Genomic DNA, 18,415 nt, shown 5'->3' with positions numbered 1-18,415 from the left:
TCCCGGCCAAGGGACTCATCAGTGTCCTTTCTGCTTGGCAAACTCATTGGGCATCACGCCCAAATTCCCGTTCGCTAACAAAATGATGACAGCAATCTTGCCTTATATCCCTAAAGGATTCCTGACCGCATTTCATTTCCACGAGAAAAACTGGAACACGAGTTTTCTGCAAAACTAAGAGCAATAGTGTGGTAAGAGACGATGTCTCTTGAGCATGATAATTTTCAATAGCCCGTAATGAATGTAAACATTGTCATAAAAATTTGGCGTCTTTAGCCACAAGTTCGCGGATTCTCTTTAACCGTATCCAGACCGGGCTTTTTGGTTTTTTAAGGTCTTCCAGTGACTGGAAACCAAGTAAAAATGTTATTAGACCAGACGACTAGGTTGAACAAAGAGGATATTGGTTAGTCTTCACTCTGGTTTCACCAGTCTCGGTTTCACCGCCATTTTTTTTTTTACTTGGGTGGGATGATAAAGAAGCTGATTAAGCTTATCAAGTTCGCCAAGTTTATCTCCCTCCTCAAGCACTCTAAAGACTGGATCAAAGACCTTTACTGGTTAAAATAATTTATTTGATATATGTCCAAAGACACAAGTGACAATGGAACCAAATTTAGAACGCAGGTAGGTTTTAATGTTCTTAGCATTTTGAGGAAGATTTGGTACTTCTGACGGGTCACGTGACATATCAAATGATGTTTAGCGGAAAATAACAAATATCTGACGAATTATTGGCGGTTTTTAGCAAGATCGTTTAACAAGAACGAGTTTTAGATGCAGTTCACTTATTTCCATACTCTCACATTTGGAATGACCATCTAAGATTTTGTGGGAAAAGGTTGTAGGGTCAAAGGTCATTTTTTTCAAGAAAATTCGACTTTTGATCATTAATATCTTCTAAAAACGAAATCAAGGAAGATCATGCTTAGCGTAGCAAGGTAGATAATTTAAATTTGCATAGAAAATGCTCATTTATTGATGAATACGTGTAAAATTCGCCAACAATCGCCGATTTACTAAGCTTTAATATAATTTTTTAATAAAATGATAACGTTTAAAAGAACGTTCAAAAGGTCATGAACTTGTGGCATCTGAAGTCACAGGCTCGCAGATACCCTTTGGCCCTATTTAGACTGGGCTAATGGACTTTTTGAGGTCTTCTTTGACCGATGGGGGATCGGGGGGAAGGGGGAGGGGCTTTGGGGGCCAACTCCCTGTTACTCTTGGAGCATATAAGTCATTACGGACCATAAATCTTGTATGTTTTATAACACATCCCAAGCTTTCTTCTACGAGGACCCTGTTATAGAATGGATCTCCCACCTTGGATTTTTACTAAAATTTTTTTTACTAAACGCTAAATTTGCTTGCAATATTTTGTCTTTTTTTACAGTCTATATCTTTCCATGTCTTTCATTTTCAACAGTACTAGTAGTCTCGATTATCATGAACTGTGGACAGCTGCAAGCGCGATATAATTAAAGCAAAACAGGATGACACGCTTTTTCATTTAGTAAAAAAATTCAATTTTACAAATTGGAGTTATGACTTCCTCCAATTATGGCAGCCTTCGGAATGTTCATCATTCAGTTATTTCCAATGTAGTCCTCAAACATTAATTAAACTCCCAGCCACCTTAAGATAGAAATTTATTATCCTTTTTCAGTCCCTACGGAAAGGAATTCTGGTGAACCAACACAAGAAACCGCTGGTCAACCAACACAAGAGACCGCGATCTCCAATGAAAGGAGGATTTACATCTCATCTGGAATCGCCTTTATTCTGTTGCTGGTGCTATGTTTTAATGTAGGTTTCTGGTGCCACAGACGGTCTCGTCACAAGCGAATCAAAAGGTTATTCACTGTTGTTGTTACCTCATACTTAAGATGTAACATGATAAATTCGTTGGTTATTGCAAAAGTGGGACAATTAACAGGAGAGATTCTGAATGTTATAGCATTTTACAGCTAAAAGCTGCATCTATAAGTTAATTACAGCCGGTTCCATTCTCAGCAGGCGCTGTTTTGAGAAGTAATGGAGACCTTGCCTCTTTTTTGCGTAAATTTATCCACCTAACAGCAAAGAAAACCTTACTATTATAAATTGACCCTAGATATATAATATATGCGTATCACAAGACAAACATAGTTTAACTTTGAAATATGATGTTCAGACAAGAAATCGGATCTGAAATGATTTGGCAAAATGATGGGAGGCGGAGTGGCCCACTGGTTAGTTGGGGAGCAGTGGGGGAAAAAACAGAGAGAGAAAAAATAAGAGAGGAGTGTGGTACGTGGGCTCGATATTTCCAGCCGTTTTGTGAGCCCGCGTTCCTTGCCCCTTGCGAGGAGGATAAACAACTGCACACCCAAAACGGCAGAAAATCGAGCCTATGTGGTACGGGAAAGCTAGAGAACAATCGTTCACTTCTCTCACCAAGTCCCTCTCTCCTTCTTTCGCTCACTATTTTTCGTGCTGTACCCCAACTAACTACTTAAGCGTGCTGGACTCGGGATCTGAAAATTGAGCCTATGTGGTACGGGAAAGCCAGAGAACAATCGTTCACTCCTCGCACCAAGCCCCTCTCTCCTTCTTTAGCTCGCCATTTTTTGTGCTGCACCATTTCCTGTACCCCAACTAACTACCTAAGCGCGTTGGACCCGGGATCTGCTGGCGGTCCATGTTGGTACGTTGGCTGGGGTGACTGCGTTGTGTTCCTGGGTAAAAAATCTATTTGGGAATCTCTCCAGCTGGGGATATTCTAAAATGGATAATGCCGAAGTACCAGGTCAACCCGAGGAAATGTGCAGAGGTAGCCTGCAATGGACTAGCATGTTATCTAGAGGAAATAACAATAACTCTCCCTCGGAAGCCGGGATAGCTTTGATGGTATATGCTTAACTGCAGTCTTAACCATTGCAGAACTTGGTATCCAATTTGGAACTTATTGACAGAATGCAGAATGGCTGAGTTTCATCGCCAAGCTCTAAGATATTCGTCTTTTGAGCAGCAAGATTTCAGTAAAATAAAAGCCTACTGCACTGTACTACATGATAACAACTCTTTTTGTGTATAAACTATTTTCCCATCTGTCCACAGATCAGTTCGTTCAGCTCGCGAAATTATCCCGCTTGACAAGTGGGAATTTCTTCCCGAGGAAATAAAATACGAAGAGGAGCTGGGTCGAGGAGCATTTGGTGTGGTTTACAAAGCAACTCTAAAGAGGCGAGTTGGAATAGAAGTGTTTGATACTGTAAAAACATTGAAGCCCGAGGAGCCATGCCAGCTGGTCGCAGTCAAAGAACTGCAAGGTAATTGCAATCATTATGCAAAATCATGTATAAGAGGGCGAATCATCACACAACTTGCTAATTGGTTTGGTCCGTTGTCTTTAAAATACACCTGAAAGAGATTTAAATTCTCGGTGATATGCAAAATACTTAAAGGAGTTAAGTCACGGTATTTTGAGTTATTTTGGCCACATACAAAATTACCTTTAAATGGTAGGAAACCTGAAAATAACAGTTTAATAACATAGAAAAACACCAAAGAGATAATGATAAACCATAGAGGAACAAGGATGGCTAAGGCTGGAGAAGGTTAACACGGATTACAAACGAATTTGAAAAATTGACGCTAAACTTCTCAATACGCGCAAACCGTGACTGAGCTCCTTTAACCCTTAACAGATCGGTTGCATTTGGTCTTTTACAATCAGATCGCAAGTTGTATCTCCCCAGTCTTAAGCTTAAGGTGACAGTACGAACGACACAACTGAGCCATTTCCCTTTATAATGTGGATATCATTAAAAACTATATAATCATCTGTCGCCTTGTTTTTCTCTTTTCATGTCCCATTATCCCTAAATTGGAGAGCAGGTAGTCCTGAGCATGAAACGCAATTGAGTTTCCTGTCGGAATGCACTCCGACCGTGACTGAAGCAAAGCCTAATAGATGGCGGATTGATTTTTGAATCTGGTTTTAAAATCTTATATTCGTAGCAAATAGGAATTTAACTACATTATTTGTGTCTAGATGATCCGAGCGAAGAACAAAAAGAAGAGTTCTTGCAGGAAATAGAACAGATGAAGCTGTTGGGTGCACACCAGAATATTGTATCCCTGGTTGGTTGTTGCACTTTGCAGGAACACAAGTTCCTGGTGATAGAGTACGTTCCGTTTGGTGATCTGTTGCAGTGGTTACGACGCAGGAGGCGATCGGTAAGACGTTTCCCAAAGGAATATTTAATCAATTTGATGTTACCCCAAGTGTTCTGTAGTAATGGATTTAAAAGTAGGGCAGTGGTGTAGTCCTTCACGAGGCAGTTCGTGCTAATTATACGGGACTCTTGCAAATCTATCAAAGCTCATAGTTTAACATGCAGCTATAGGATTTTCAATGGCTAGATGCCTCCCAAGTAGGCTGTGTTGGGTTCTAAATATAACAAGATTTCCAGTCGATAATGTTCAGCCCTCATCTTGAAACTTAATCACTTCCATGTTTAGACCAATCGTGGTAGTTATTTATGACCTAATCGTGTTCATTGTATTCTAGATCAATCGAAACCAAGGGACTGGGGGTAACGAGGAGAAGAAATGTTACGACGACAAGGAAATATTCAATGCTCAAAAAGAAATGAGCGACTGCAGCCAAGTAGGTGCCTTACATTAAACCCTATTCTAATCAGATATGCTTAGGGCTTCAAGAACATGAGTGGTTTGATGGAGTGGTGACTAAAAGTTCTGAGGCCTTTGACTCCACCAGTATGTAACTTGAGGGATGGGGAATGTTTTATAGTGTATCGTGTGTATCTGCCATCAAATATTTGAGGCTTAATAGAAAATAACCTGTCAATTGATATGTCACATAGCTGACTGTCGGGGTGTATTGATCGGTGAGCAGGGGGTTAGTAGGAGAATTGGTGGTGGGGTGGATGAAGGAAGGAAGGAAGGAAGGAAGGAATGGTGAACGGACGGATGGACAAATGATTGAATAGATTAAATGAACAAACAAATGAATGGGTGAGTGTATGAATAAAAATATAAATGAGGATTAAAATATTAACTTTTAATGCATATTTAACAGGGAGAGCTAGACTTTCAGGATGAAAATTGGCCCTTGGCTATTCCTGGCGGTTTCCAAGTTAACAAAGAAATTGCCATGTCCTCTGGACAGCTTTCTCAGGTAAGAAACAGCTTGAATACTACTTTAGTTACTTTCGTTATAATGTTATCAGGCAAATATTCTTCTTCAAATTTGTTTTGGAAAAATGGTGTAGGCCTGACGTCAAAATTTCAATAGGAAAGTTTGAAAAAGTATTAAATTTTCGTTCCACGTGAAAAGAAAAGTTGACAGATGTAAGAAAAATATTAAAACGTGATCAGTTTAACTGCATTTAAATAGCAGGATGGAAGTATGGATAAATAGCCAAGACATATCCCATAATGGGAGGAACTAGAGCGTTTCGATGGTACTTTAAAATCCCGGAGATGAAGGAGCTATCTCCCTCTAGTCCCTCTGCTCTCACAAAAATTTACCCAGTCTTTGAACTCCCCCTTTACTTCACCCTCCCCTCCTCCCAACGATCTAGTCCGATATAACATTTCAGCTCTGACGTCTCGATGGATGGTAAGGTTTTAAAATGTCTCCCGCCTCTCGGTTATCACTCCCATTTTTTTTTTGTTAAAAAAGGGAGATTTTGCAAAATACTGATCTACTGTGAAATAAGGGTATTAAAATACGCGTATTTCACGGTAGGTCAATATTCTTGCCATTCAGGAAAAAGAAGATGATACTCAGGATGGGATTGATCAAGATCAACCACGGCTAGAGCAAACTTTGCTGATGATGGAATCCACTCCATCACGAGATAACAGAGATATCATCATTGATGTAACCCTTTTCGCTGAGAATCTTGCTGAAGTAAGTAATGGACAAGCGGAAGTGTTCGCTTTTCTATTGTTTATTTCCATGGCAGTTTTAGCTCTTAAAACTGCATTTGAGAAGATTATAACAAAGAATTACATGACAAATTCATTGATCTATGCGCATATTATTATTGTTTGGATTGGTACATGTATCTGCAAACGTACATGTACTTATGTATGGTAATGAAAGTTAAATGATGTGTTAAGTATCCACGAATGTTTATTTCATTGGTGGTCATGTGCCAAATATGATGAGATCAGGTAGGTCAACATAGCCAAACTGGCAGTAAAAATCAAAATTATTAGATATATTCTAAAAAGTATTACCAGTACGATGAAGTATTAAAAATGCTAAAGCTAAAGCAGAAGTGGAAGAAATGTAAAAAAACAAACATTGATACCAAAATCAAAACTGGAAAAAAAAAACAACAACAACTTCGACATATTACTACAAATGTTTTCCAATCAAGATAAGAAAAACTCACTAAAAACTCACCAAAAACTCACGCTACATTAGGTTTGAAATAAGCGCCACATTTTCTATCCTTCCCTCTCTTCCCAAAATATCAATAACATAATAATTTACAATCGCTTAGTTTACTACCATTACTTGCTAGGTTATGTTCTGTTTTTTTTTTTTTTTCTTTTTCTTGCCTTATTTATTCAGGAAAACAGCAATGATTCACTGGATCAGGAAATCATTGAACTGATGCCAATATCATTGACATCACAGGAAAACAGCAACGCTGCCGCCATATTCAAATCGACGGAAAATATCAGTGATGATGACGACAAAGAGGAAGGAAACAATAATGCTTTTCTGAACCAGGAAAAAATAGAAGTGCTATCAGTGCCAATGACATCACAGGGAAAAGACAACGCTTCTGCTATACTGATATCAACTGAAAATATTGATGATGATGACGCCGACCCTGACGAAGGCAACTGTAACGATTTTCTGGAGCAGAAAAGCATGGAAGAGATGTCGATGCCATCGACATCACAGGGCAACAGCAACAATGCCGCCACATTGATATCAACTGAAAATATTAATGATGATAACGACGAAGAAGCAGACGGCTTTACCACTCAAAAGCTGTTTTCTTTTGCTTGGCAAATAGCAAAGGGAATGGTAGGTATTAGTATAGCCAGTTCGAAATGAGATAAAGTATAAAAATACTTTCTAGTTGTGACTCTCGACCTCCACAAGAAAGGTTTTGTAAACAAATCATCTCAAACTGAGATGGGTCTTGCATGCCTCGTTTATTGGTAATCTCAAACAAAATTTTAATACGTGATTCACAAAAAAACAAAAAAAGAATCATAATCTTTAATCATAATTCTTTCATAATTTTTTAGAATCATCTCGCAGAGAAAGGCTTCATTCATCGTGACCTTGCAGCTCGTAATATTCTGGTTGGCAGTGATAACCGGGTCAAAGTGTCAGACTTTGGATTGATGCGAGAAATCTATGAGGACGTGTACAATGGAAAGAATACAAAGAAGCTTCCTGTGAAATGGATGGCCCCAGAATCAATTAATGACAGCATTTACACCATCAAGAGTGATGTGTAAGTCACTCTTTCTGTGTGACGGCAAAGCCTTTTTCTTAACCCTCAGATGCACACACGGAGAAGTACAACTTGTTCTTTCGAGGATTTAGCGTGTATCGTCGAGAAGTTTCGAGGGCAGCAAAGAAGTGTAGAAGTTGCTCGTGGGCGGCTTGTCATTATAATTACATGGCCTAAAAAGAGAAAGACTTAAAATCTTAATTTTGTTGAGTACATGTACAGTAATTACAAAACAGCGTTTCTTGATCTCTTTTTTTATTTTCATATAGCTGGTCCTTTGGAATACTTCTTTGGGAAATGGCCACCGTGGGTAAGTTAAAGAAATATATTTTTTTAATTTCCATTACATTCTTTTTTCTTTATTGTTTTTTTGAAATTAGTCATTACTTTCTTATGTTAAGGCGAGAATTCATTTCAGTTTTCCTCATGTAACACTTACGGTTAACTTACTTTCTTACGGCTTATTTTTCTTTGGATGCATTTCAGGAGGTGTGCCGTATCCCACGTTAACCAATCGGGAGCTGTGTCGACTCTTGAAGACTGGTTATCACATGGAAAGGCCTGACATGTGCTGTGATGAAGTGTAAGTAACTGAATTGCATTGAGATCAGTTGTCCCTCTTTCGAAATAGGGCTGATACTTGAAAACAAGCTACTATCCAGTACTTACAAATTGGAATGCGTGTGGCTCGCTTAAATATATATTTATATCATTTAAAAACAACTGGTAATGCTGCTACTAAGAGTAGAGAACAGCCATTCATGAAGACCGCAAATACCGTAGAGGAACATTGTAGTTTTTAAACTGCGGACACTTCGCAATATGCGAACAAGTAATGTTATGGACATACAGTGGCTTAAATTGAATATATACAAAGGATCTGTAATATGAACTATATCCGTCCAAATTTACATAAGATTTATTTTAAAACCTGACCATTGCAGTCTATTGTTGTCATATAAGAGTATAGAATTGCTGTCTAGAGGGGCTCTAAACAAATAGGAGTTACTGTAGTAGTAATAATAACTTTGTTATTGTGTGAAAATAATTGGCTCAGCCACGGGATAACCCTCCAGTAATTAAAATAACCATCAAGTAACTCTTCTTTGGATTTTGAGACGGCATTGGTTCAGGTTGTTGTACATCGTATTACTACATGTGTATTTCACATTATTTTTGATCAAGAGGTTGCTAGCTTGATAATCATTATTTAAATATTTCGTTTTTGCGCATCTTGCATGCCCTCCATGCACCTATACAATGTTGAGAAACTGATTTAGCGTTGTAATGTATTTCAAGTTGGCTTTGACAAATATTGTAGATTGATCGGGTTTGTTCCGCAATGCAGTTGTTTAACTTTTTGTCATCTTCTATCCATGATAGATATGAACTGATGTCTGAGTGCTGGAATGAAGATCCATCCTCTCGTCCCAGTTTCTCTGAGTTGATTGACCGACTGGAGGTGATCATGACGAAGGATGTACCATATTGTGACTTGGACAAGCATGATGAGTCACACTCCTACTACAACGTGCCCGCTAAAGTTGATGAACACAGCGGATAAGAAAACGACAGAAAGGTCCACAGTATAATGCACTATAGACGAGAACTTTAAACTTTCAAAGGCTATATTTAACTTCAAAAAGAAAAAAAAATTACTATATATGCGTGTAATCCAGACTTCAATCCTAGACAGATCTAGTTGAGACAAACTCAAGAATTGCACAGATAAGCATCTTGCATCAAATACTACAAACAAAAAATTATAAAAATTTTGCTTATCCACTTCTTATCTCATATCCGTTCAATGTTGTCTTAAAATGTTGGTAATACACGAGAAGTAATTTTGAGATAAAAAGAAAGAAAAAACATCATTAAGGAGGAGGCGGGAAAGGTAGAAAGGAAGCTAGCCCTTGTCAGATTTTTCTTGTCTCAGCAGTTCTATCAAGGACAGTTATTTAAACATAAACAAGTTAAGTTATGAAATAATTTAAAACATGTACCTATGCCTCAATGTGCTGGTTGTGTACGGTACAAGAAACTGAACTTGAAAATGGAGGCACATTAATCTTGTTAACATTGCTAGCTGCTGGTTGCCTAACCAGTTTGCTCTTGACATTAGTAAAGATAAAAAGCTGAATTTGAGACTGCTACACATCTTGTTGTAGCTAATTGCCTGCCAATATACTGGTTTAAGCCTAAGTATATTAAAATATAAGTTAATGTTACCTGTGTTGAATCTGACTTAATTTGTTTGTGGTTGTGGTCGCCATTGATCATGTGTGGACTGGTGTGAGGTCTGGAACCAAACCGATGCGGGAACTGGAATAGCTGAGGACAATTGCAGTAATTTGTATAATGTTGACGGAGAACGCAGCTATGAACAGTGCAGAGCAGCTGCCGGAACAGCAGTGAACTCACATGTTAACAAACCGTGGGTAGACATGAGAAAGGACGCGGGAAAGGCAAAAACAGAAATCAGCAAACTACTTGTGAACAGGCTAAGAAAAACAAGGGTGTTGCGCACATTGTCCGACTCACAGCAGGCATGACTGTGGCCGCTGGGAATCTACACATGTACATAATTATGTAGATGAAACGGGAATTCTCATTTAAAAACAGTGGCCACACTATATCTCTCCACAGTTTGGCCAGACTGGAAGCCTTAGCACAACTTGAATTACTAACAGGAGTTAAAAGCCCTTGTGTTGGCAAAATAAGAGGGTCTGAATGGGGGAGAGAGAGGGGGTGGGGAGGAGGGGTGCAAATGTCAGTTATCAGTTCAAATTTTGATTGTCTATTTGTCAGTTGTCAGTTAAGTGGCTGTTACTAATTAAGTGAAGACCTAAAACCTCTCTTACGGCGGTTTCCTTCTCCCCGATTTTTTTGAGTGGATGTACACAGGCTACACAATGAACCGATAAAAAACTATCAGATAATGTGCACTTTCTGCGAACAGGCAAACAGGTTAGGGTTAGCCACGCCTCCTACCTGCCCCCAAATTGAACCAGTAAAATCTTCTTGCTGTACTGTTTACAAACTAGACTCTTCATCCTCAAAATTGTCTGATACAAGTTCCTCTTTTCTTGATTCGTCTTTGGAATCAAGTGTTTCGGAAATGTAAAAACATTAACACTCTATACCATAGTTCTACTGTTTATTCAAATACTTACTTTGGCCGTGTATAGTAGCCCCAGTGTGTTTTATTGATGAAAACACAGCCTTCCCACTCATTGTTTTCAAAACCTTGCACCACTTTTTCATCCAAATATCACAGATGAAACTAAAATCAATGTGACTCACGTGCACCCGTACACATTTTTTTTTTGCACTTCATGTCGGCTACATGTATTCATTGGAGTTTTGATTGGTTCTTGGCATGGTCTTTGTCCTTTGTGATTGGCTAATAAAGTCATTCAGGGGTTTCATTAATGTTTTCTACAGGAGGGCAACTAGTTCTCACTGGCCGACAAAACTTTTTGAACTGAACTTTTTATAAGAAAAATTTTCCTGGAGATGGTCAAAACAGATGGGCAGAATTGTCCTTACAACCAGTCAATTTGCCTGGTGTCCCACCCTTAATGAGACCCCTGTCATTACTTTGGTTTTGGTTTTATGATATTTGATATAAAACCACTCTATTCATAATAGTCTTGAAAACAAAGCCAGTTGTTGTAGAGGTCATAACAGACTGATAGTAATGTTACATTATTAGTACATGTACAGTACATGTACATCACACAAAATAAAAATGAAAAACAACAACAAGAGAAAAACTGTTCTTACAGTCTTATTGTGCAGTTCCAGAAAATATCCACACTCCCCCCACAGAAGGGATTGGAATTTTCTGGGGGGTGGGGTGTTCTGGAAGAGCAAAAAATTTTAAGAACTGTTTGAAGCTTTACTGGAATTTCCAGAGGGGTGGGGAGGTGTTAGAAAAAATCCCTTCCGTGGGGGAGGTATGGATATTTTCCAGAACTACACATTGAGATACTACAACATAATAGCATAATTATAATTAAACATGCTAAGGTATAGTATTGGAGGCTAGTGGATCCGGAACAAACGACTGAAAGCCATGTTCTCGAGTACAGTCCCAATAGGTAAGTATTTTATTGATGCAGTTTTATATATGAAAAAGCTGGGATAATTCAAACATTACTGCTACTTTGTGGGCTTTTTTATACCAATTTCCAAAGAGTCCATTTGTCAAATTTGTCCAAGAAAGTAGATAAACTTTTCTGAAACTTGCTCAACAATTCAAAAGACTTCTTCTCACAAATCAGCAATTTCGAGAGATAAGAAAATGCTTCAATTAAATTGTCAACTCAACATACAAGATGCTGCCACCAAGGTGTTAGTTCTAGTTGATTCTTACTTTTGATACCAAACAATAATTGGATGAGGTTTTTGTGATATCCAGAATATACTAATAACCAAGGTGGAGGTAGGGGTTACATGTATCAGCCTCAGCGTTCGGCTGCGGCTGATAACCCTTACTGAGACCTTGATTAGTTTGGATATCACAAAACTTAATCTAGTAATTGTTTCATCCTACATAAGGCCATCCCCTATTTTTTGTTTATTGTCGAATGCGTTTTCTGATTTTGGGTTGGTCCGTCAGAAAAGGAAAAAAAAAAAAAAATAAAATTGGGAAAGGAGTCTGAAGCTAGGAGGCCCTGTACCTCAGCATAATATCCATGGAGCCTTGAAACAACAAGGTGTGGTTATAAAGTCAACATGGCGGCAATGGAGGAAGGAAAAATCAACATCGTTGTTTAAGGGACACAGTCAGCTTTGGGACCGCGCTGACCTGAACACTAGTTTTCTCACTTTGAAAAGAAGCTAAAAGAGTTCACCGAGTACATCTAGAAATTTTGCTTCAATCTTCGCAGTGTTTTGCTTGATTTTCAATCGTTTACTGAAAAACCTGTTTTTGAGTGTGCTTTTGCTCATCCTATGATAGTATTTTATCATGTTTGGTTAAAAACACTGGATTGCGTATCTGTTATGTGTAAATTAGCTATGAAGTGGTGCCGACCACAGTTAACCCCCCCTCCCTTTCAGAATTTCTTTTCAAACTGCTTTTTCTGCTCACAATTTTTGGTCAAGCAAACAAGCAACTCAATTTTGTTAACGTTATAGTACATGTCATATAGCACAAAAGTTCGTCAGCTTTCTTTGGCAAAACAAAACGACAAAATAAAAGGAACCATACTATGTCAAAGACCATGTGGAGGAGGTCTAAACTTTCCAAATATTAGGATAAATGTTAAAGCACTACAATTAACTTGAATAGGTAGGTTACTAAATGAGCCCAGTGATGCGTTGAGAGCAATTCCCAAATATTATGCTTACTTCGATAGATATTGAGGATTACTGTTTCTCTTGAAATACAGCTAGGTAATGTTTCCAATAATATTTCCCTCTTTCACTTGAACTTCTAGTAAGAGTACTTTAATTTGTAAATTATGAGACCATTGTACTTGGATGACTGCTTCAAAGGTGACTTGACTTTACAGAATACAACAAAGATATCACTATTGAAGGAAAATCTTTGTATTAGAAAACCTGGAGCAAGTGCAGGGTATATTTTGTACAAGATCTCCTTAAGAATACTGGCAAATATATATATATATATATATATATATATATATATATATATATATATATATATATATATATATATATATATATCTTAGATGTTTTAGTGTGTAGTATCGCTGTACATTTTTACAAGTTGTGCCATATTTTGAGGAGCCCATAGGGCTCGTCAAAATACAAACAACGAGTAACAGTATAATGCGATTCTACATACCAAAACATCTAGGAGATTTATTATCCAATTGCTGTAGTCAATAAATTTATCAATAAGTGAGGGAGAGTGTGACAGTTTTGCGTGCACATGTTGGTTCTCGCACAGGGTTTTTGCTAGTTGGGAGAAAAATATATTCTTGTATTGGGTGGAGTCATGAAGTGAAGCGACTCCACGCAACACGAGAATATATTTTCTCCAAATGCCGCCAGTAATTACTGCCGACCACAATTCCTGATCTTACTGCCGACCACAGTTCCTTGCGTTTTGCATGAAAGGTGGTTGATTTCCTCTATATTGTTAGTAATTTTTTTACGGATTAGATCTGCTGTCTCATTTGTTCACTTCAGGCTCGCTCACTGTGGCAGCAATAAAGAGGTTAAACTGTGGGTTCACTGTTGTTCATGATCAGTACATTGGAAATTATCAATTTTGTTAGCTGCTGAAGTTTCCGCATAATCCAGTTTATTTTCCACATAATCAATGCATTAATCAATGCAGGGAATTTTGAAAGAGAGGCCTGTGGCAACCATGGAAAGACAAATAAGAACTTGTTTACATCAAACCTCTTTCAGAAATCCTCCTCAAACATGTCACCATTAAGTTCTGAAAGTACCGTAACAACTGTCATTTTAGATGTACCAGCATTTCCCTGCTATCATTGCTATTGGTTCAGCATGTTGCATCTCTTATTTTCATTGTTTCTCATAACAAGTGAAATTACATTAATTTGAGGTTGCTAATCTTGCTGATTACATTGAAATTCAGAGCGCTGCTACTTTCAGATTGACTGATAATTACATTTAAAGTTCATGAATTATTTTTTTAAAGGTTAGCAAAGATAATGTAAAACTTGCACATAACTCTATTATTCCTATTCCCCTGGTATTGGAATTCCGAATAGTGCACAGCTTGTTTTCAACATCTATAGACTTGACAGTGAATAGTACACAGCTTGTTTTTGATGTCTATAGTCTTGACACTGAATAGTACACAGCTTGTTTTCAACATCTATAGTCTTGACACTGAATAGCACACAGGTTGTTTTGGCATTTATAGTCTTGACGCTCAATAGTGCACATAACTTGTTAATTAAACCAAAAAATAAAATATTGTGTACCGGCGCGGGTGCTCGTGAAACAAACAACAAAGGCCCATGTGGCTTGAACAATTTTAATTCCAGAGTAAAACTGTCAAAACTGAAATAACGTAACGCCGTGAACGGTAGAGAACAAAAAGGGGGAAAATACAACGTGAGAAACGACAGAGAAGTTACGCCTTTCCGGGCTACAAGGGCACCGCATGGTCAAAACTACTAAAACTAACAAAGTGCATGCTGGAAAGTAATGACGTAAGTAATGACGCAAACTCGAATTGTCACACAAACGTGACAGACGTGACACAAAAGGCACACGGGTGCCATTACATATTGCCTTAGTTTGTAATAACAGTCATCTAAAGCAAATAATTATATGAGGTTAATAGGGTTCAGCTTGTATTATCTTTTGTTTTCACTGTTTCTCATAACATGTCAAATTACATTAAATTGTGAGATAACTACATGTACTTTTTGAATGGTTATTACTTTTGGGGTGTCGCTTCTTTCAGCATGTGTAAACAACCATGAAATTTAGGCGCCTCTTTCACAGGGGGAGATTACCCTAGGTTAATACATGCAAATTTATTTTGTATAGGTTAGTGACTACATGTATTATGTACATGTTTAGTAAATCTAGCTTGTAACCCAAATTATTCTTAATCCCTTGGTCATCACCATTTTGTCATGTCAAGACCTGTTCGGGGGACCCCGGGGAGGTGAGGTACCTGGCCTACCTGTGGTAAAAAAAACACTTACCTTTACATGCAACCCCGGGGGTGCTGGGTGAGGTCCAAAATGTAATCACGCCATTTGTTAAGCATGCACATAATAAAAAACTAATGTTTGTTTTCTTTGTTTGTTCCGATGAAGCTGCTTTTTGCTTCAATGTCATTGTAACAGGCAGAATGTCAGTTTGATTTTGCTGTTTACCCTGACCATCTGATTCCATGCTTAAATTGTCTCCAGCACTGTCAATTTCTTTAGCGTTTTGGCAGTTTTGGAGGTGAATTGTTGAAATAACTCGCCACGCTCATAGTGGTTGGCAGCCATGTTGTTCTGCTGTGTTGTTCTTGGCACAGTGATTTGATTACCCTGGTTAGGCGGGTTACCCCACTCCGCAGCTTTCTTATGGAGAAAACTCACCCCACCAAAGCGGGTTACCCAGACCAGCTATCCAGGTAACACGCCTTGCTGGGGTACCCCACCTAACATGTGAATGCCATAAAGAAAAAAAAGAGAGTTTGTGGAGAGTACAGTATCTAAATTTTTGTATTTCTTCTTTTGAACAGCTGAAGTCAAAATACCTCAGGACAAGACATAAGCTTAAAAGGACCAGGTAAACACTTATGTTCTTATGCAATGATCAAATCAAAACTTAACCTGGTTCCTTCAGGGCAGTCCCCCATAGGGCATCCTTACAGGGTGCCCCAAGTCATCAAAAATAGGATCATCAAATTCTAAGACAGGAAAAAAATAAAAATGTACCACTTTTTTTCTTTTTTTTTAAATGATGCACTTTTATTATAGGTTGCCACATGCCAGGATCCAAAAATAGTCAGGGAAATGTTCATTTTTCAAAATCAGGGAAAATTCAGGGAATAAATGGAGAAATGGGAAGGTTGCACAAGGTATACCTTGAAAACAACAACAACAACAACAACAACAGCTAGACCAAACTACTAACTAACTCCATTCAAATGTAAACCCACAGTACAACACACCTTCAACAACTGACCACCAAACTAACTAAGAACAGACACTGCTCAACTTATGTACCAACAACTATTCTCACCTTACAAACAGTAGTCACTAACTAAAGGTACATGTATTTCTTGACCTCAACGGAATTCACATGATGTTGTCCAACCAGCCTCAACACAAACTTGACCAAAAGGAAACCAATTGAATCAGGCCATAACTGATCAGTCACTGATTACTACCTTTGCATCATAATGGCTTGACACAGCTAACAACATTACAGCAAATTGATCAAACATTTTAAGGTGGCTCAAAACAGTTTCCAGCAGCTAGATTTTGATGGGTCATTATAGCCACTCTTTATCCCTTGATGCTACAATCATGGTATCAAAAAACTGCCCAATCATTGGTGAACACGTTATCATTTTCCTGACACAATAAGGTACCATAGCAACAGTATGACCTGCTAAAAACACCCTTAGTTACAGCTTTAGGGGCTTACAATTCAGAAACGGTACGGTGAAATGTTTCTTATATTATCAAAATTTGATAAGCATGATAAGACGTAATGTTTGGTAAAGTTTAAAAAAATTCCGTAGATAGCGTTCAGAGCCACCTTAAACTGACTTCAGACTTGTCTGAATTCAACGCACACTAGCCGGCAAGTGGAGATTTTTTTGTTGGCCGACAAAAAATCGGCTAGTGTGAGGCGGCCTTAAGAGAGGACACAACACAGTCTTACCACAGTATCACAGTAGAGTTCCCTTTGAGAAGTGGAAAATACGAATCGCGCAGATTCGGGTGTTTCCCGAAATTCCAAGAAAGCATCTGACCATAGTATATCCGCCCGCTTATTATGCAACAGCGAGGTTCTACTGCGGCTACTTTGTGCCTTGAGGGACTAGGCTGACAACGGCATTTTCCCGCCAAAATCAAACGATGAAGATTTCGCGGTGAAGCAATGTCGTGTGTAGCCTCTACTTGTCTTTACAAAAAAATGTATTCGTTCAAGCTCGTTCAAGGAAACCAAGAACTCTATTCTACTTTCATACTACATGGGCTTGATTATGGGCGATGATTTCCTCCTCTCTCAGAAGTTAAATTTTCCTTTTAGAACCGCCTGTGATTCCAACTACTAAGCAAATTAACAGATATAAGCTCGATTTCGGCTCGGGCAAGGTGTTCGTACAACATGATGAGAACAAACATACAGAACTTTTGGTTTAATGAAATTCATTTTGAGTAGCAGTAGACGATTATAACTCAGCTTTTTACATACGTAACTTTGTTGTCTGCAGCCATTAGGCCCGGTACTAATATGACTGTCGTTCGCGGTAGATGTTTAAATCGTCCAATTTTCTGCACAAATAACAAAGTAACAATTATTCTATCTTAGAACGGACTTTTAAGATGAGAAGGGAATAACACGCTAATACTCGCGTATTGAAGAGTACGTGAAACCAGGCACTTTCCCTTGGAAGACAGCAAGGCTACGGCGGGAAAGTCGTACGGGAACGCGCGTAATGGCATGCCACCGGATGCAATCTTTACCATCTGCCGTCGTACTTCAGGGTAGCCGCACTACATCTTAAAGTCCTTAACCCCTACAGATATTGATTTTTTTTACAGATATTTTGTTTTCTACAGATATTAATGCTTTTCTTTATTTTAAACATTATACAACATTAAAATGTTGTCTTCATTAACAATAGGCCACGTTCGATATATCAATATTCTAGCATAGCTCTGAGGCGTTGTATATTTGGTTTTGTTTTCTTTTTATCCAAGTCTCTTTTGGGAATTGAGAGACAAAAGAAACTTAAAAATTTACAATGACCCGAAAGCCTCGGAGCCATGTTAAAATATTGATACACTGAACGTGGCTTATTGGTGGTTTGCTGTTTTGTTTAGAGGGACGGGTCACACATGAGGAGATTCTTCAGGGAGGTTTTCATGGACAGTGTTTTCCCAATATTAAGAGGCTGTCCGTGTAAGAACCGACCACTCGATTTTAGGCCGAAAACAGAATTTCTTCAAATTTTCTGTGTGAGACAGTTAGTCCATATGATAAACAAAAATAGCAATAATTTGGCTTTAAGTGCTATTTTTCAATATTTCTGGCGACGATATCCGAGTACGGTCCAAAACCGTAAAAACCGTTGTTTCGAGTCAAATTTAGACGTTGCGCTGAAGGAGCTGAAAAATTACGCTTTTACTCAAAGACAATAAAACTTACAGATAATTTTATTTCATGTTTTTTCTTTCGATTAACGGTAAAATATCTAAAATCGGGCTCAAGAA

General features: G+C 38.2%; 2 protein-coding genes and 1 pseudogene across 2 annotated transcripts in view; 1 reads left to right on the top strand and 2 right to left on the bottom strand.

Moving 5' to 3' along the window:
• Positions 1-9,728, top strand: part of LOC149108088 (uncharacterized) — a 32,606-nt gene extending 22,878 nt beyond the window's left edge. The window contains exons 14-24 of the mRNA XM_089295559.1: positions 1,670-1,856; positions 3,103-3,314; positions 4,040-4,224; positions 4,559-4,657; positions 5,090-5,188; positions 5,762-5,926; positions 6,599-7,063; positions 7,291-7,502; positions 7,772-7,812; positions 7,989-8,085; positions 8,886-9,728. Coding sequence (XP_089151685.1) covers positions 1,670-1,856; positions 3,103-3,314; positions 4,040-4,224; positions 4,559-4,657; positions 5,090-5,188; positions 5,762-5,926; positions 6,599-7,063; positions 7,291-7,502; positions 7,772-7,812; positions 7,989-8,085; positions 8,886-9,066 — 1,943 coding nt within the window. The 3' untranslated portion in view covers positions 9,067-9,728. The remainder of the gene's footprint in view (positions 1-1,669; positions 1,857-3,102; positions 3,315-4,039; positions 4,225-4,558; positions 4,658-5,089; positions 5,189-5,761; positions 5,927-6,598; positions 7,064-7,290; positions 7,503-7,771; positions 7,813-7,988; positions 8,086-8,885) is intronic.
• LOC149108086 (uncharacterized) overlaps positions 1-18,415 on the bottom strand; it is a 95,951-nt gene that overhangs the window by 53,843 nt on the left and 23,693 nt on the right. The gene's annotated exons all lie outside the window — the stretch shown is intronic.
• The window catches only part of LOC149108087 (uncharacterized), a 6,296-nt pseudogene continuing 6,221 nt past the window's right edge, over positions 18,341-18,415 (bottom strand).

This window comes from Orbicella faveolata, unplaced genomic scaffold (assembly GCF_042242905.1).
Source record: "Orbicella faveolata isolate gen_17 unplaced genomic scaffold, um_ofav_v1 contig_26, whole genome shotgun sequence".
Lineage (NCBI taxonomy): Eukaryota > Metazoa > Cnidaria > Anthozoa > Scleractinia > Merulinidae > Orbicella > Orbicella faveolata.
This window is presented reverse-complemented; position numbering and strand designations above follow the sequence as displayed.